Genomic DNA, 19,819 nt, shown 5'->3' on the forward strand with positions numbered 1-19,819 from the left:
CTTTCTCGTTTTATCAATTTTTGAATCAACTCTGCCCTCCTGCAGACAAGCTTTCTGATTTGTCGTGTCTGTGTGTTGGGTATATTTTAGATATGACACTCATTAACACTCGTTTGACACGTGTATCTTCTGTATCCAAAACTTATCTTAATAAAAAATAAAAAATCTTCTCTGAATACGTTTGGATACACTTAAATACCATTTCGTATTAGCATGTCTAATTTTATTTTTAACATGTATTTTTAAAATAAATTTAGAAATAATATATAATATTAATTATTAAAATAAAAAATATTTTAATTATTTTATATAATTAAAAATAATTTAGCTTATAAAAAAAAGGTAATATTAATGATTATATCTCTAATACTCCCTAAACCTCCATCGGATGTGTTTCCCAATTTGGATAATTTTAAATTGTTTGTTTTATAGGGTTCAGACGATGCCATTGGATGTCTTTAACGTTCCAACCCTAATAGTAATCTCTCTCGTTCGAACCAAACAGAGAACCAAGTCATCTTCCTACAAGCCAGTTTACTGTAGCAACTAGCAATGGCAAAAGGTGATGATGCTGTGAGAAGGAAGAAGAACAAAGCCATATGCAAAAAGCTCAGAAGAAAGAATGACTCTTCCACTGTCTCTGCCAAGGCAGCTGCTGCTATTGCCGCCAAGAAGCGCCGCAAGGCCGGTAAACGCCGCATGTGCCAGGTACCTAAAACAAATCCCTTAAAAACTCTCTACCTTTTCTTCTCTTATTTTCCCTTTGTTACTTTCATTTTCTTGTAAGGTTTTACTTTATTCATTTATTTTTCATTTCTTTAGTTCCGCTGTCAAGTTGAATCCATAGTTTTATGACTTTGTCGTTTCATCCTGTATACTTCACTCTCGCATTACCATCATTCTGGAAGTACTTGATCGCATTTTAGGCTTTTATTTTTATTATTTATTTATTGGTTTCTATGGTGAATTTAGAACAAATAAGAAGTTACCTTAGACAGGGCATTTCGATGTTTTAGAGAATTTAATATAGAGCCATAGAATTGAATTGTATACATAGAATGATAGAAATGCGTGCTAGCATGATAACAAAAATCAGTCAATGCAATTGTAGTGGAAATGGAGTTTGATTCTTATTAACTCTCATTCTAAAGGAAAACTTTAATTAGTAGATGATATAACTATTGTTTCTGGTTGAAATCAATTAATTTGTAGCAGTTGCATGCTCTTTGTTCTTTGTTGAAGACACACCCAGAAAGCATTGGTGCTCTTATTGCAATATATATATGTTATTAACAAATTCTGACAAAGCCTTATGTTTTATTGAAAATTCTTTTCCTTTTTTTTTTACAGTCAAACACTAAATCTTCAGTGTGATTCTTCACATCTATCCTATTTTCAACTTGCATAAACCTTCACCCACCTCTTTTTTGGCGAATTTTCACATGTCCCATGATGTGTCTTTCTCCTAGAATGAAGTAAACTTAACCTTGTGATATGACCATATTAAAATCATAGCTACTGTGAATTCTTGTGTAAAAGACTTGTGGAAATGACTTTTGTTCCTTGGTATTTCAGGGAATGTGCTTTAGTCTGCCTTCTCCTGATGATCCATTCAATGATCATCATGGGAAAGAGAAATTTAAAAGAAAAGCTCCTGGAAAGAAAAAACTCACCACAAAAGAAAAGGTTCCCCATAGAGAGGAGAGTGCAACTAAAAGGGAAAACACATTTGGTGGGAATATTTCTAAGAAATCAATTTGTTTGCAAGTGGAAAATCAGCCTGTCATTGAGGTGACCGACATGGCTGACCGTTGTGGTGGTGTGCAACAACGAAAATGTGAATTGTCAGAGTTGCCTTCTAAGTTTGTCTTTTTGTGTCTAAGTTCAATTGAAAATGCATTGCACCATGGTGATGCCTATTCTGATGGAGAGGATAACATTTTGTCTGTTGACACATGGGGATTAGAGTTTCTAAAGTGTTATTCTACAGGGAAAGATCTGATAGAAACCAGTGGAATCTCTGCCACTACTGAGCAAGTTGCATGGATTGTTTCTGGTGTAGCTGATACATTTGTGAGAAAAGAGAAGCAAGGCTTATCTTTTGCCAGTCCTTTCCTTTTATTCCTTGTACCTTCCCAAGAAAAAGCTTTACAGGTCAGATAAACTTCCTTGCTCATGCTTACAATTTCAATGTTGGTCCCCTTTTCATCCAGTAAAAGGTTAGTAAATTAATTCATGCTCCCACCAACTTCTTGTCCCTCACATATTTTCAAAAGGGAGATTGAGTTATGGAACTTTTCAGGCTATCTTTAAATGATATTTTTTGAAATACTGGAAGTTTGAATTGTGTTCAGATATTTTAAAATGGCTTAATTTTAACTATATTTGAGATTGTGTGTAAACATTATGATAGAAAGGATTTGGTCACTGAATTTCATTAAACACTTAAAACTTTATTCTCCTCATCTTTCTGCTTATGATGAAAAAGATTGGGTCTCTTGAATCATCTAGGTTGGTTTCTTCTAAGTCATACTTTGAATTCTTGAGTATGCCTACAACGTGAGTTACACTTTTCTTTGAGACAAATTTGTTTATAAATTCAAAGTTGTTCTCATTTTGTTTGGATGCTTGTCCTCAATAGCATAATGATAAGGGTGCGGTGCAAAAAGTTGTCCTTTGATTTTTTTCTCCTCATACGTGTATTCTGTTGTAGTAGTTTCATAATCCACATTGTTGTCTGTTTGATTCTTTTTCTTTTTTGGGCATTGTTTGGCTGTAAATTATGTATGGATCAAGCTTGTTTTACACTTTGGGAGACATTTGGCTTGGCTCAAAGGGTCTGTGTGAGTTGTTGTACGCCAAAGTTTGTCGGCTTTGAGACTCAAAATCTAGCTAAAACTATGCCAATATTATACCTTCTAAGTGTGGTGTTTTGCAAATGGTTTCTCAAGATATGTTTCTTTGTAGATAACTAGATATGTAGAGAAATTTCGACGCTTTGTTACATGGCTCAATCTTGCAGTAGTTTTATGCTTTATTTTCTTTCTTTTTGGTGAGGATATGTTATCCTCTCTGTACTATTTTATTTTGTAATAATATTTTTGTTTTTCTAACAAAAGAAAAGAATATATGATACGTGTTCAGGAGGTTCTTCATCCTTTTCTTATCCCTTTATCCTTCGCTCTAATTTTTTCTTATCAATATAATGGAAGAGACTGATACACTTCGTATGAATGCTTGCAAGAGTCACTGCTGTCTGTAGTTCATGATGTGGGCCTCTTTTGTGTGCTTAGAGCTTTGTTTGGGAGCAAGAAATTGAAAGAAAATATTGAAAGTTATCAAAGAAGAGAGAGATAAACAGAGTTCAAGGGAAGAAATATTGAATCTGAGAACCTTGTAGAATTAATGCATGAATGGTTACGCAATAGATGTATCATGTTTATAAATAGGCTGAGCAACTTCTGTCACAAGCTAAGGACTTGGATGTAGACGTAGAGCATATTAATTAGAGTAACTACATTGAGATCTGATAGCCTACTAAGTACCTAGAGATTAGTACTAACTATAGTTCATTTCGTCTGAAGCTAATAGAGAAGAACCTACTTTAAATAGGCTGGTGCTTATACAACTAGAGACTTGGCTGTTGGAGCTGATCGAACACACCCTATTACATAAGAAAATACATGATGTCTCCTCTCCAGTATGTGCTATGTGATAAAAAGGGAATGGCAATTTCGCAACTTGTTTCTATTAATATGCATTTTGCCATTTGACTTGATTGGTGATTACTTGGACTCTGAAAATTGAAATTGATATGCAGGTCAGAACAGTGTGCAAGCCTTTGAAATCACTAGGAATACATACTGTGAGTATTCATTCAGGTGCTACCTTAGATCATCAAATTCAAGGGTACGTGTTGGAACTTCCACTTTGGTTTTTCATCGTATAGATATTGATTTGTGTGATACTTAAGGCACAATGTTGAGATTGCATATGTAAATTTTGGCTCTGATCATTCTCTTTATTTTTCTTGGATAAAGTGCGTTTAACTTCAAGTTCTTTTAGAAACAAATTATACTATGAATAGAGGAAGAACACAAAAGACATAGTGGACAAGAGATTATCTTAATACAAAAATGGATTATCAAAAGCAAAATTCATCAATGAGGTTATGCTTTTTATATCTTGACATATCTTCAAAAAAGGGTTTAAAATAAAAGAAGCTCAACATGTTGGATAGAAATCACACTCTGAAATAAAGTGCAAACAGCTTTAAGTCAATCTATCCTATATGTGGAAGCGCTTTCAATTTGTATGTAGTGCTTATAATTTGTATGTTTAAATTTTTGTATAAAAAAAATTCTTATGTTTACATTGCTCATTCTCTTGGGAGTGCATCTTCTTTTGTTTCTATCTGTCTACTTTATCCTCTCATTTTGTATTCTGTTCTCTCTTATTAATGAATCTCATTTTCAATCGGAAACAGTATTAAACTTCTTTTCCAACAGGACACTAACTAATGTGTTACATTGTCCTTTGATCCCAGTCTGACAATATGCAAGAAAACTAGAGAGAAATGTGTATTATTTCCTATTTGAGATATCTGATTAGCTGACTAGTTGTTCCTAAGCACTAAGGCCCATTAATTACTTACCACCGATTGCTAACAATCTCTTCCACAAACACATGGAAAACTGTCATGGTATTAATTCTATTTGACATAAATGTCCAATAAAGGGTTTGACTTGCATGGGGATTTGAACCTCTAGATATGTTTGTCAAACTAGAAAGAGGTTGTACTTACAGAATGAGCCAGGCTTAAAGTGGATGGATTGGATACAAGAAGCTCTATAGTAAGGAATCCTCTTTATAGAAAGGTGGTTACTTTAGGGGTTAGCAAGTGCAAGTTCTTATTAGTCTACTTTTAGTAATTAATGTTGTTAAAATGAGTTACTTCACCTTTGGGATCGTGATTTGCATGAATGTTTTAATATGCAATTATGCATGCACACACTTATTGATCTGAACAGCTTCTTATAATTATTTGTTCTGTCTTAAACAGGTTGAAAAGTTGTGAACCTGAGTTTCTTGTTTCTACTCCAGAGAGATTAATGGAGCTTCTATCATTGAAGGCCATTGACATATCTGATGTCTCCATATTGGTAGCTTTTCTTTTCAATATCCAACTGTAGAAGACGTTTTTTATTATTATTATTATTTGGTGTTTTCATACCAGTTTAATGGTCAAATTTAGAAACCTAGAGAATTTAAAAACTATATTAATATAAAAATAAATGAATTTGAAAAAGTATATGTCCCTATTAATTATGATAAAGATTAAAAAATTTATTGCAGCACGAGTAATTTTGAACTTATAATGGTTCAAAAGAAAGTAATAAGCAAATTTACATTTTGATAGGGTATTTAAAAAAACGTCAATAATGTTAATTTATTAATTGAAAAAATAAAAGGAAAAAATATGTAAAAGAAAACCTCACAATGGATTTGAGAATTTTACCATTATACGTTTGTAATGGATGAAGCCACACTCTATGGTAATTTCTATGGTACTCAGGTGAATGGTTCACATAGCCCTTCTGTGTGTACCAATAGACTTTCAGACATGTACACCACATGAATGATGATAATATAGAAATATTTACAAAATTGATGTTTGACCAAAAGTCAAATATTTCTGGCTGTACAAATTTTATGCACAACATTTTATTTTTAAAATATTCATTAGTCTTTTATGCAATTGATTGTTGTGGTTGCTGGAGCTTGAAATGATGGAGTTGCTGAGTCAGTTAATGAGGTGGGTTGGATTGTTGTGATATTGGCTGGTGAAGTGGATACAAGAAATACTGTTGGGGGAGCAAGGAGTTAACATGCAAGGGGTGGTCAGAGGGAGGAGGATGTATGAGGATTCAAATTGAGGGGGAGAGGGTTTCAAAGCTTTGTCAATGCTCTTCCTTAATTCTCTCTTGCAATATTGGGATTCTTAAAAGTCTAAGACCTACTATTTAACATAGAAAGTCTACAAGAAGCTCATATATACACGTGCTTTGTTCTACCAGGCCAAATCTTGCATTTTTTGTTTGTGTGCAAACTACAGTCATTTTTTTAGTATGAAAATTAGCATGGATTCAAAAATGGGTTTCTTCTCAAAAAGAACTAATTTTATCACAAATAGTTCTATTTCAGGTATCTTTTCGTGCATAGTTCATGCTATTTATCATCTTTTATTACTTTTTCTGTATGAAATAGGTTGTTGATGGGCTTAATACTGTTTGTACTGCTGGTTTCGCTGATACTATTAAATCCATCAAGTCATTTATTTCCAGCGATCCTCGTGTTTTGGTTTTCAATGATTCCTTTAACCATATGTCTATCCCAATGGTTCGGCATCTTCTAAATGGGTCAATCTGTAGACTCTCACTCAGTAATACAATTACCAGCCTAAGTTCATGCATTATCCAGTCTGTCCGGGTGTGCACATCAGATGAAGATAAGCTTCTTAGGGTAGGACATTCTATTGTTTAAGTTCATATATTGCAGTTACTACTTAGTTACCCATTTTTTACTGTAGTAAATATTATCTTCTTTGACATTATTAACTGAAATAAATTAAAGGGCACTCTGGGTATTTTTATAGAAAAGGGTAATTTGTAATGTTTTCTTAGCTTGTAAAATATTGTTTACTCATATATTTCCTAATATTGTATTACTTAAATTTTCCAAGAAGTGCTACAGTCTTTGTTACTAATTTCAAGTTTTTAACCCAATGAAATATAATGTTATTATTAAAACTATAAACACGGTCACAATTTCTTTTAATTTATAAGCATAGGATGATTGTTTTATGAGGACATAAATTATTGCCATATAAACAAAAAAAAAAAAGGGAAAAAGGAAAGACAAAGCAAGGAAAATTTATTGCCATTGGTTAAGCATTTGTTATATTTATTTGCATAGACGGATAAGATTGTGTTTTGTTCTTGCAGAGCACTGAAGCCCTTGATCAATTTCGGAGCAGCTGTTCTCATAATTCAAACATGCTATATATCTTAAGGAAAGACATCAAGTGTAATAAGTTGGTAAAAACTCTCAAAGGAAGGGGTTGTTGCATTTCACTTGATTCTAATACTGCAAGCTCTAATGACAGGTAAAGCATCTATTAATTAATGCTTCTATATACAGTTTGGTCTGCAGTTTTGTTTCACACACACCATTTGGAAAAGGAGCCCTGTTGTAGTGCGTTTCCTAATAGTTTCACTACTCCAAAGATATCCTTAAGAAAATATAAAGGTTAAGAGAAAAATGTAGTATAGGTTTGTAACTATTAAGGTGGGATATTCAAAGGTGCTCATGCCTGTCAGGGCATCTTGACATGCCAGATCTGTGTCTTCATGCCGTGTTTATTACATCACCACCTTTGAAGATGTGAAAACCCCTTTGCCCATACAGGGTTCATCTCATTCACCTGAGGCATACAAATTGACATAGAACATGTTTTTATTTTATTTTATCTCTTGATCTAGCTAGTTTATTTTGCTTAATTATTCTAATTAAAGTCTATTTTGGTTGGCATCGGGTGTCACACCCTAGGAAGCATTGATACCGCAACACGCTTTTTTTATATTTATAAAATTAGTGGATACAACACGTCCAGGATATGTTATACAATAAAACATAAATACTACATTAAAATAATGTAATGTCATATTGTAAATATGAAAGTAAATATAGCTGCATTAAAAAGTCTTAGAATATTGCAATTGTTAAAATAATGTCTATTGTCCTAAATTTTAATTCACTCCCACTGTCCCGTTAACAGAAAATGTATCAATTTCTTCTCCTCTATGCCCATCATCCGCAAACACCACAGTTTCTATATCTGGTTCATCTATGTCAAATACTAAACTTTACTGAGATCAGGGCTGTTGGCATCAACTCTAACATCCCACATGCTAGAATCCCCTTTTTGTAGTCTTACTTTTCCTAGATGAAAGCCCAAGATTAGTAGGAACATATACCAAAGTCGAAGCTGTGTTGGACTCGTATCTGCATTTGAAAATAACGGAAAAACAGAGCGACATTGCTAGAGATGTTGTAGACTCACGCATCCATATGTTGCCGGCGTATCCAACTCCGAAAGCTTTTCGGCATGTCGGTGGTATCTAGGTCACACAATGGTCAAGACTCTCAAATCCGTGGTCTTTTTCCATTCCAATTGATTCTTATGTGTCAAGCCTAGCTATCAGTTCAAATCATTCCTTGTTATTTATTTTGGTCTAGAATTTTGTATGATGTGTACCAATGTACCATTAGCAAACAGGTCATAAAATTAGCTCAAAAGAAAACTAACCTCACAAAACAAATTCAATCGAGAGTTGAAATGTGTAAAAGTTGTAGACATCATTTGTTTAGTTTTGGATATCCTACTAGTCTACCATATACATGAATCTTGTTTAGAGGAAATCATTAGATTAATCCTTGAAGAGAATTATTGGATGTTAAGTGCTATTTAAAAATCACATTATTCTCAAGTTCAAGGATCTTTTTAATCTTTTTGAAAATATTGTTTTTACATCTTGCCTCCGGAATAACCAAACGGTGACATGAAATCAATAACCGTTTAGTTCAGAAGGTGGCAAATATCAAGTGTCTAACCCCGAATACGTTTGAGGGTATGGAGTGCTCTTCTTTTAGCTCCTTACCTAGATATATTCGGATATCCATTCCTTTATTTCTTTGCTACAATTTTTCTGGTTAATTTTTGTCCTGAATTGAACTAATTAATTGTAATTGTACTTGGGCAATTCGTATAATGTTTCAGCTATGCTTCTTAATTTATTTATTTATTTTTTGTTGTTAAAAGATCTTAAAACATATCTTATACATACCTTCTATAATTTTGGATAACCCACTTAATATTTTCTCTTAGAAGGATATAGGTATATGAATGAATTTCATGTATTTTGATTTGACATCTTAAATGGGATTTCAATTTCAAAAGCCTCCACATGAAAGCCGAAAATGACTAGTTGAAGATCTTTGGGTTTGCATGGAGACTGAAAGGGAGAGGGTTTATCCCTTTGAATCTTTGAAGGAAGAGAACACGTGTATTTTTGTTCTTTTCTCCTCTAGTCCGGGACACTACTTTTGTTTCATCGACTATCCATGTTTTTTTAAAAAAAAGGAACAGATGTTACTAAAAAGAGTGTCTTTAATGTTCCACTGTCATTTGCTTGTGATGCTAACTAAAAGAGCAAAAGGTTTCTCTGCTATGGTGTACTTTTTAGATGTCTAATGATTTGTCTTCGATAATAAAGAAATTGCTAAAAATCTTGTTAAAATCATGGAATTTCTGCAACCCCCTCTCATCACACTTAGGGGAATAAAGCCTTTCCTGCTAGTTTCCCACTTAGCACTTAGGTTATATGAATTCTGAGCTATCATGGTATATTAATAGAAACTGAGATGATTCATGTCAATTGTTTAACAGTATACACTCTCCATTTTCTTAAATAAGTGCCAATTTAGGAAACTTATGCAATATTAATTCTTGTTTCTTAACCATAACCCCCAACTAAGTAACATGATTGCAAAAAGTGAAGGAGAGAGATGTAGAATAATATTTATAAATGGTGAAAAAAGGGGAAATTTTGCTTTAGGATAATTTTGTAAGATACTTTTGAACTTCTTAAACCTCAATACCTTTCAATCATATTCTTAATCCATTTGAACATTTACAGTTAACCATGTTCCTTTTAGAATTAAGTAATTAACCAGAGTCCATCTTTGATTTGAATGAGATTCTTATTGGATGCAGGGATATAAAATCTGTATTTGACAAATTACATATCTGACAGTAAATGATGTTGCATTTGAAAGATATAAAGGACTGACTAACAATACAATCTTGAAGTCTAAACCAATGATTCTTGAACAATTTCATTTTCATGATGATATAAGATGCTATACAAGTGTTTTTCTTTTTATGATGCACTGTTTCATCATTACAGAGTGGATTCAAACAGCAGATCAGGACCAGTGGTTTCTGCAATAGATTTGGAGCATCTCTCCACTGCAGAGATAGGGCGGTATGATGTTGTAGTCTTACCTAGTTTTGTACCATCCATTGACACTTACATCCATATTTTGACAAAGATGGCGCGCGAAAGTGTCAATGGTGTTCTGCACAGTTTCTTGACAGCAGAAGACGGAGAACTAGCTGGACAGCTCATCGGCATTCTTGAACAATGTGAGCAGGAAGTACCTGAAACCTTGCAAGATCTGCATCATAAATCAGAGATGAAAGAATGAATGTTGAAGGAGCTTTGGTCAATTATTTCCTTATTTTCATTTCATCTCTGCAATTGCAATTGCAAGATGAGAGCATGCCCTTTCTTGGGGAACTATAAGCCTGCTACTCTTGGAAGCCATGCTGGCCTTGGATATCCATCATGCCTTTTGGTGGCATAATATGATAGAGAGCCTCAATAATCGGCAAGAACTGCAGTATTATGCCCCTTTCTCTTTGGATTCTGACTTGAGTAGTGCAGGTTCAAATTTTGATATATGTGACCACCTTTGCAGAATTTTGGTTAAGCTGTAATGTTGTATCGTTAATAGAACATTTTTAGTTTATTTAATTTCTTTTTTGTATGAGGATATTCTTTTGAAGTTTTGTATCGGCAGTTATTCCCGGGGACTCGCCAAAAGAAAAAGTGAAAAACACTTCCTTCATCTGATCGTGGGAAACTTTTTGTATCGATTTTATTGCCTCTACCAGAAAATTTGGAGAATATGTGATTCCTTGTTATTTAATACAATGTACCTAGTCGACATTCAATATGTTCGGTAGGTCGGTTACCGGACGGTTCGGGTCAGGACTCGGAGTGAAGGAAAGGGCTCGTCTGGTCACGGAAGAGCCATTCTTCCCCTTATATACATGTCAGTTCTGGGCCCCTCTGGAGGTCAGGCCCATATTTTCAGGGACACTGTCCCATAACTGTGTGTGAGCTGTATGGGACGCGTGTCCGGGTCGGTTGAAGGGCGCGTAGCCGGGCCGGGTGGAGCTCGGGTCGGGTTGACCCGCAGGAGTCCTGGGCTGGGTCGTAACAGTGCCCCCGACGCGCCAGTGATGGTCGCGAGGACGATCGGTGACGCGTGATTTCCTTACTCGTGCGTTGTCGTCGAGTCGGCTGACTGTGGGAGAGATGCGTCTCCGGTGCACGTGTCTCTTGGTCTACTGAGGCGTTTGTTCGTCGCTTCGTTCTTTGCGCTGAGCATTAAATGCTCGTAATGATTTGAAAAAATCCTGCGCGCAAAGACCATTTTGCCCTTGCCTTCTTTCGCGCTTACCATGGTGGTTTTTAAACAGTTTTTCTTTTCTCTTCCTCTCACTTTGCTATTTTCATCTTCTATTCTCCCTGACATCCAAAGATTCTCTATTCGGGCTAACTTGTGCCTCTCTTTTACACTCCAATTTCGTACTCCATTTCAGGTAATTTCTTGATCTTTCTCCCCCCATGTTTGTATTATGCCTCACTGCTGTGGTAGTTACTGTTTGTATGTTTTGGTTTATTTTTGCTGAATGGCCTTCCATTGGTGGGGTAGATGAACTAGGGGAGGGGTACCATTCCTGGGTAGGTTTTAGGTGATTTGCGTGATAGGTGTAGTTTTTAACTGTTCTTGGCCATGATCTTAGTTTGAAAAGGCGTAGTTTCTGGGTTTCTGTGGATCTAACGACTAATCGTGCCTGTTGTTTGTTGCAGTGGAAATGTCTGCCACCGTGACCGGTCTTGAGAATCTGATGAAGACCTTTTTTGAAGCAAGTGACGACGAGAACGCCGAAGAGAAGGACGTCGGTAAGTCGGGGGGTCCTTCAGGGGAGAAGGAGAATCAGGCTGTGCCTTCTCCCCAGGATACCGACGCGTCGGGGAAACAGGCTGCAGGGGGCCAGGCTTCCCCTACCCGTGAGGAAGGGTCCGCTGATGGGCACGCGACTCTCACCCCCCATCCGGATAGTGACGTGGAGCTTATCCATACTCCCAAGAAGCGAAAGATGTCTTCCAGCCCGGAAGGGGCCCTTACCATAATGGAGAGGAACTTTGATGCTACCAAATTCATTGACTCCCAACTGATACCCGGGACAAAGGAGCATTTTCACGAGACCGAACTGTCCGGACAGGCGAGGTGGATGTATCGCACCTTGCTTCGTGGGGCCGTGATAGCTCGGAAGGCTGAATTCGAGTTATCCGGTATGGAGGCGCTTCGGAGGAAGCTTGAGTCCTCTGTTAAGGCAAACAATGACTTTAAGGCTCAAGTTGAACTCCTCCAGGGTCAGCTGTCCGAGATGGGGGAAAGCTTAGCGCTGCTGAGGAGAAGTCGTCGTTTGTTGCGGAGAGGTTGAAGGCGTCCGATGAGACCGTGGCCCGGCTTCTTGAGCGCGAGATGACATTGGAGGGTCAGCTGAACGCCGCTCAGGGTCGGGTTGTCGCCTTGAAAAAAGAGCGGGAGCAGGCCGTCTCGGAGGCGAAGGCCGCTAAAGCTGAGGCCGCTGAGCTTAAGAAGAAGCTTAAGGTGACCAAGGAGCAAGGGAAGAATGCCATCTCGATGACCGAAGATGCCCTGAAGGCTCAGCTGAGGATCGCAGCTCCTGATTTCGACATGTCGTCAATTGGCGTTTTCAAGACTATCCAGGACGGAAAGATTGTTGACATGCCGAGGAAGTGAAGTCTTGTAACTTAGGATATTTTGTAATGCGTTTGCTGAACAACTTATTGCTCGTTCTTTGTTTTGACTCTTTATAAGTTATACTTATTTGGTCGTTTGGCCAGGTTGTCGTTTATTGTATCTGTTGTTATTTCTCTTGGGGGGCTCGCGCCCGTTTTCCCGTTTTGTGATAGTTATGGCTTGGATTGCCGTGGTCGTGTTGTCGTCGCAGTTGGCTTTGGCCGTAACGAAGATGGCCCCCGGGGTGATCAGTCCCGGTCTGCCGTTTTAAGACGCGCTCGTGTGCGGCGCACGTAGGGAAGAAGTAGACAAGAAAAAAAAAATTTTTTTTGATAAGTATGAGTTAATCGTTAGCCAAGCAAATTAATCAATATGGTGAATATTTGACAAGATAAAAAGGTAGATTGTCATGCGAACAAAGCAGGTATTTACTATTTCTTTAGGTTCTCAGTTCGGCGAATCGTCTGGTCATGGGTAGAACCTTCTTAGGCTACCCGCATTCCATGTTCTGGGCACTTCCTTGCCGTCGAGTCTTTCGAGCTTGTAAGCACTTTTGCCGAGTACCTCCCTTACCCTGTAGGGACCTTCCCAATTTACCGCCAGCTTGCCTTCCCCTGGGGTCGGGACGCCGATGTCGTTGCGTCGCAGGACGAGGTCCCTTTCCTCGAAATCTTGTTTGAGGACTTTTGCGTTGTAACGCAGAGCTATTCTTTGTTTCAGCGCCGTTTCTGTCAGGTGGGCCATCTCCCTTGTTTCTTCAATCAGGTCCTTTTCGATCGTTTCGCTCATGCCCGCGAGTAGTACTCGGGGGTTCGGTTCGCCGATTTCGACTGGTATCACCGCATCGACCCCGTATGTTAGGCGAAAGGGAGTTTTTCCCGTAGCGCTTTGCTCGGTTGTCCGGTAAGACCATAGGACGGAGGGGAGTTCGTCAGCCCAGCTTCCTTTCTTGTTATCTAGGCGCTTCTTTAGACCAAGGAGGACGACTTTGTTTGCGGCTTCTACCTGCCCGTTTGTTTGGGGATGTTCTACCGAGGAGAACTTTTGCTTTATCCCTAGGCCAGAGAGGAACTCCCTGAACTTCTTGTCTGTGAACTGGGTCCCGTTGTCTGAGATAACGACTTCCGGGATACCGAAACGGGTTATCACCTGCTTCCACATGAACTTCCGACAGTTGGAGGACGATATCGTAGCCAGCGGTTCAGCCTCCACCCATTTAGTGTAGTAGTCGATGGCGACAATGAGGTATTTGACTTGTTCTGGGCCGACCGGGAAAGGCCCCAGGAGGTCGACTCCCCATTGTGCGAAAGGTTGAGTAGTCGTCAGAGAATTTAGCTCGGAGGCCGGTGCCTTGTGGAAGTTGGCGTTTTGTTGACACTTTATGCATCTTTTGACAAATTCATTTGAGTCTTTCATCATTGTTGGCCAATAGTATCCTGCTCGGATGAGCTTCCTTGCTAGGGCTTTGCCCCTGATGTGGTGTCCACAACACCCCTCATGGACTTCTCTAAGCACGTAGTCCGTCTGGTCGGAGTGCAAACACTTCAACAGGGGCTGGCTGAGTCCCTTTTTGAATAGTTGTCCCTGTATAATTGCGTATATGGCTGCCTCCCTTCTTAAGGCTTTGGCTGCCTTCTCATCCTCGGGTAACTTGCCGAGTTCTAGGAAGTTGGTGATGGAGTCTAGCCACGAGGGGCTTGACTTCGTCAAATGGAGGGTGACCGTTGGTTCCTTCACCATGCCTTGGATGAGGGACCGGTTACCCGACCCTGGCTTTGTGCTCGCTAGCTTAGACAGGAGGTCCGCCCGCGTGTTCCTTTCTCTTGGGACGTGTTGGATGATGACCTCCTGGAACTGACTCGTTATTTCTCTAACCTTTTCCAAGTATTTTTGCAGGAGGGGGTCCCGGGCTTGGTAGCTTCCGTTTACCTGCGAGGTGACAACTTGCGAGTCGCTGCATACTTCGACCTTTGTCGCTCCGACTTTCCGAGCTAATGTTAGTCCGCCCAAGAGAGCTTCATATTCTGCTTGGTTGTTCGACACTGGAAACTCGAACTTAGTCGATTGTTCATAGATGACCCCTGCTGGGATTTCTAGGATGACCCCTGCTTCCCCGGACGTTTGGTTGGAGGCCCCGTCAACGTGGAGCCTCCACCGTGTGCCCGTTTCCTCGGGAGGGTCCCCCGTCACTTCAACCAGAAAGTCTGCCATTGCCTGAGCTTTGATCGCGTGTCGGGGTTCATATTGTAGGTCGTATTGGGAGAGCTCAATGGCCCAGGTCATCATCCTACCGGCCAAGTCAGGCTTTTGTAGTACTTGGCGAATCGCCTGGTCCGTCCTTACGACTATACGATGGCTCTGGAAGTATTGTCTTAATCTTCGGGAGGAGACTAGGAGTGCCAGCGCTAGTTTTTCCAGCTTGCTGTATTTCAGTTCTGGTCCTTGGAGGACCCTGCTAACAAAATAAACGGGCTGTTGGGTCTTTTCCCCTTCTCTGACGAGCACCGTGGCCATTGCTTCCTCGGTTACCGATAGGTAGAGATAAAGTGGTTCTCCGGCCCTGGGTTTTCCGAGAACTGGTGGTGCCGCTAAAATCTGCTTGAAGTGGTTGAATGCCTCCTCGCATGCTGGGGTCCATTCGAACGTCATTCCTTTTTTCATTAGATTGAAGAAAGGTAGGGCTCTTGCTGCTGACGCACCGAGGAATCGGGACAAAGCCGTTAACCTCCCGGCAAGTCGTTGGACGTCCTTGATACAGCCCGGGCTCTTCATCTGGAGAACTGCCTGACACTTCTCGGGGTTAGCTTCCACCCCTCTTTGAGTAATCATGAATCCCAAGAACTTACCGGCCTCCATGGCAAACGCGCACTTGAGCGGATTAAGCCTCATGCCGTGTTGTCGGAGGGACGAAAAAACACCATCTAGGTCGCTAAGGAGGTCGTTGGGTTGCGTAGTCTTCGCGAGTATGTCATCCACGTAGACTTCTACTGTTTTGCCTATGAGTTCACTGAATATCTTATTCATCAGCCTTTGGTACGTGGCCCCACCGTTTTTCAAACCGAAGGGCATCACCCTGTAACAATAGATTCCTCCTGGTGTTATGAACGCCATTTTTTCTTCGTCAGGTCGGTGCATCGGTTTCTGATTGTATCCTGAGTAGGCATCCATGAAGCTCAGGTACCGGTACCCCGCCGCCGCGTCAACGAGTGCGTCAATGTTAGGTAGAGGGTAGCAATCCTTGGGACACGCCTTGTTGAGGTCAGAATAGTCTACGCACATTTTCCACCTCCCATTGTGCTTTTTGACCAGGACCACGTTTGACAACCAAGTCGAGTAGTCCAGTTCTCGGATGAATCCTGCTTCTAGGAGGCTGGCCGTTTGCCTGGCTATCTCTTCTGCTCTTTCTTGCGACATTTTTCTCCTCCTCTGGGCCACTGGCTTGGTTCCCGCCTTGACGGCCAGATGATGCGATATGAGCTGGGGATCTATCCCGGGCATATCGGCGGGCGTCCAGGCAAAGAGGTCGGCATTAGCCCTGATCATTTCCATCAATGGCTCCTTCATTTCGTGGGGGAGGTTCCTGTTTATGAATGTGAATTTATCGTCCTCCTCACCGACCCTGAACTTTTCCAAGTCCCCTTCTGGCTCTGGTCTAGGTTTGTCGTCTATTCTGGCGTCTAGGTCAGCCCCCAGACGCTTCTTTGGATTTTTTCCTGAGAGAGAGGCTGGCGTGGTCGCAAGCGACTGCCGTTTCCAAGTCGCCTTTGATGGATCCTACGGATCCGTCATCAGTGATAAACTTCATCACTAGCAGCTTTGTGCTAATTGCGGCCCCCAGGTCGTTAATGGTTTTTCTCCCCAGGATGATGTTATAAGCCGTGGAGTCTCGTAATATTACGAAGTCCGCCATGACTGTTCGTCGCTTTTGTCCCTGTCCCACAGAGGTCGGGAGTGAGATGATTCCGTCCGGCTTGATGAAGTAGTCCCCCAACCCTACCACACCGTGCTGGTGGGTCGTCAGGTCGGTGTCCCTTAGTCCCAGGGCATCGAAAACGTTTCGAAACATGATGTTTGAGTCTGCCCCCGTATCTACCAGGATTCGTTTGATGAGGCCCGTCCCGACTCTCGCCGTGATGACCATGGGCGGACTTTCTGGTGCCTCGTCAAACCATTGGTCCTCTGGGCCGAAGGAGATGGGCGGGATACCTCGGAAACTTCTACCTGTCGAGGTGGAGACCGCTAGGACCTTGGCGTCTTTTTTCTGTGCTGACTTTGACCTTGGGGCGGTATTTCTGGCCGTTACCACGTTTACCACCGTAAGGCCGTGGTCGTCACCCTCTGGTTCCTGCCGTTGCCTTGTTGGCCGGGATCTTTCTTCGCTATCGTGGTCCCAGTTACGTCTCCTTGGTTCCCGTATAAGGTGGGAGAAGTCGGCAAGTTTCCCATCCCTGATAGCTTGCTCCAGGGCGTCTTTTAGGTCGAAACAGTCTTGGGTCTTGTGTCCATAACCCTTGTGGTACTCGCAGTAGAGGTTCTTATTTCCTCCCGTTCTGTCCTTCAGAGGTCGGGGCTTTGACAGTATCCCCTTTCCCGCTATTTGTTGGTAAACTTCGGCGATTGGTGCTGTGAGGGGGGTATAATTGGTGAACTTCCCAACTCGGGGGAACGGTTTGGGTGTTTTACCCAGACCGCCACCAAGGTGACCGGGAAGGCGCGACATCTGACCTCGTCTCCTACCCCTTCCAGATTCATTCTGGCCTCAAAGGCCGTCAAGTGTTCCAGGGGATCTTGTGTTCTATCATATTTCATGTCTGTTGGCTTGTCGAAGTGTTTCGGCAGCCGGACCTCGAGTACGGAACGGTGGAAAGGGGTCGCTCCTATTATTACTGGTCCCCGGGTAGTTCTCCCTGGCTCGTCATTCTCCCGACGGCCGTCCTCTTCGCCTCTGTTCGACGCACGCCGTCTCTCGTGTCGGGCGTAAATGATGGGGTCTCGACTTCTTCTTCTGGCTCGTCCCCGTCCCCCCGTGCTCTCCGACTCGTATTGGGGGCTGGGTGAGCGCCTCGAGCGGCTCCTTGAACGGGAACGGGTGGGGCTTCGCTCCGGGGTGCGGTCGCGTTCTCTTTCGGCTAGCCGGCGTTCTAAGTCTTGCATCCTATGGCGCAACTCTTGCATTATCCTGGCGTGGTTGTCGCCAGTTCCTCCGAAGGGGCGTCTTTCGTGAGTCTGCGTCGCATCCCTCGGAGGCGACCTCTGCTGTTGTCGGGTTTCTGTCGAAACGGCGCCTCCCCCAAGCACGGGGGGCGCGGCCTCGCTGCCGGTCCCTGTCTGGACTAGTACGAAGTCCATGGACGATCCCCACAGACGGCACCAATGTTCGGTAGGTCGATTACCGGACGGTTCGGGTCAGGACCCGGGGTGAAGGAAAGGGCTCGTCTGGTCACGGTCTTCCAGTCCGGACTGGGGAGGTCCCGAGCACGTCGTGTGAGAGAGAGAGGGAGGGTGCCACCTGCAAAGACACTCCGACGCTCTTGTCAGAATATGTGCAGGCGAAATGAGGGTGGTGTAGGGATGTGACGTACCTCGGGGGAAGAGCCATTCTTCCCCTTATATACATGTCAGCCCTGGGCCCCTCTGGAGGTCAGGCCCATATTTTCAGGGACGCTGTCCCATAGCTGTGTGTGAGCTGTATGGGACGCGTGTCCGGATCGGTTGAAGGGCGCGTAGCCGGGCCGGGTGGAGTTCGGGTCGGGTTGACCCGCAGGAGTCCTGGGCTGGACCGTAACACAATATATTTTACGAAGTGACTTGGGAATGACTTGAACTGTCCTAAAATATCCTATGTAAGGATGACAATTCGTTTTTCGAAAAGTACTTTACCTACCTCAGGTTGAAATTATCTATCATTATCTTCGTCTCTATCATTATCATTAGTCTCTATATGTTTGGACAAAATATGTACAATAATTATTCTTGTCCTATGATAGGTCCAATCTTTGGTTAAACCTTTAGTTGTATATTATATCGGTTAATATTAAAGGGTTATCATAATTTATTGTTAATTATTATTTTTGGTTAGCAGTTAGTAATATTATCAGACTAAAAGTATTAGACTGATAATTAAAAGTGATGGTGAATATAAAATAAAATTTCTGGCTCGAGTTTTTATCTTCTAACAATTTAAATAAAAAACCTTTTTAATAATGTTCTCACCTGTATTTTAGAATAAGGTTTCCAACTAAATAAACAAATAAATTTAAGAAAAAGAGAAAGAGAATGGTGTGCACTATCCACTATGCATAGTGCAGACTGCCACGGAATGTGCTCATGACCTCGTGTAGCAGCGTACGCGGGCTTTGCAAATGTCAGTGGATTTATGTCGTGGGCTGATTCAGCTCGGTCAGCCGAAATGTGGCCCGTTTAAGAGTAGGCTACATTGCCCCTGGCTCACGTTTTACCCAGCTCACCTTTAAGTAGTTGGAGTGGTTGTCCAAAAAAAAAATAGATGGAATGGTTACTGAATTTCAGTCCAAAAAGAATGGTCTCCAACTCCAACTTCAAAATCATAGGGCTGGCGGCGGGTTCAAGAACTAAACCCTAAATGGGGTAGGGTTTAGACGAAGCTATATATAGTTGATGTTCCAACCCTGATATCAGTCTCTATCCCGAAAGATCTAAACCTTCAGAGTTTATTTCTCAAGCGACGCAGTATACCATGGCAATGGCGAAGGATAATGACGCCGTGAGCCCGTGAGAAGGAAGAAGAGCAAAGCCATTTGCAAAATGCTCAGAAAGAAGAATGATTCGTTCACTCTCTCTGCCAAGGTGGCCGCCGCTATTGCTGCCAAGAAGCGCCGCCAAGCCTGGTAATCATCCCACTTTATCCATGGTGCTTTATCTAGCATTTCCTTCATTTCTCTCATAATGTTAGAACAAATAAGATGATACAAAAAGAAGAATGAGTGGAGAAACGGAGAAGTTGCTTTAGACAGGGCATTTTTAAATTTTTAGAGAATTTAAATGGAGAACCAATTTAAATGGAGAACCATTGAATCACATGCATAGAAATCCGTGC

The 19,819-nt window shown here is 41.4% G+C and overlaps 1 protein-coding gene and 1 long non-coding RNA gene across 4 annotated transcripts in view; both read left to right on the forward strand.

The window, feature by feature from the left end:
* On the forward strand, positions 437-10,811 carry LOC107612817 (DEAD-box ATP-dependent RNA helicase 5). 2 transcript variants are annotated; one of them, XM_016314568.2, is made up of 7 exons: positions 438-708; positions 1,576-2,154; positions 3,821-3,909; positions 5,063-5,162; positions 6,268-6,522; positions 7,005-7,165; positions 10,029-10,811. In XM_016314568.2, the coding sequence occupies exons 1-7, from the start codon at positions 553-555 to the stop codon at positions 10,327-10,329; spliced, it is 1,641 nt and encodes a 546-aa protein (XP_016170054.1). In that variant the 5' UTR covers positions 438-552; the 3' UTR covers positions 10,330-10,811. The 2 variants fall into 2 exon arrangements, with proteins under 2 accessions (XP_020964992.1, XP_016170054.1); XM_021109333.1 differs by lacking the exon at positions 6,268-6,522 and having other exon boundaries at positions 437-708.
* Positions 19,308-19,819, forward strand: part of LOC107612818 — a 2,678-nt gene continuing 2,166 nt past the window's right edge. Inside the window, exon 1 of one of the 2 annotated variants that reach the window (XR_002352379.1) lies at positions 19,308-19,610. This is a non-coding gene — a long non-coding RNA (uncharacterized LOC107612818). The remainder of the gene's footprint in view (positions 19,611-19,819) is intronic. The other variant, XR_001613861.2, reaches the window with a different exon arrangement.

This window comes from Arachis ipaensis, chromosome B08 (genome assembly GCF_000816755.2).
Source record: "Arachis ipaensis cultivar K30076 chromosome B08, Araip1.1, whole genome shotgun sequence".
NCBI lineage: Eukaryota > Viridiplantae > Streptophyta > Magnoliopsida > Fabales > Fabaceae > Arachis > Arachis ipaensis.

What these genes read in the sequence shown, in the direction of transcription:
- LOC107612817 (XM_016314568.2), top strand. Translation starts at nt 553, where the DNA reads ATGGCAAAAGGTGATGATGCTGTGAGAAGGAAGAAGAACAAAGCCATA. An exon ending in GTAAACGCCGCATGTGCCAG is followed by an intron (nt 709 to 1,575) that starts GTACCTAAAACA and finishes TTGGTATTTCAG; the next exon opens with GGAATGTGCTTTAGTCTGCC. An exon ending in CCCAAGAAAAAGCTTTACAG is followed by an intron (nt 2,155 to 3,820) that starts GTCAGATAAACT and finishes ATTGATATGCAG; the next exon opens with GTCAGAACAGTGTGCAAGCC.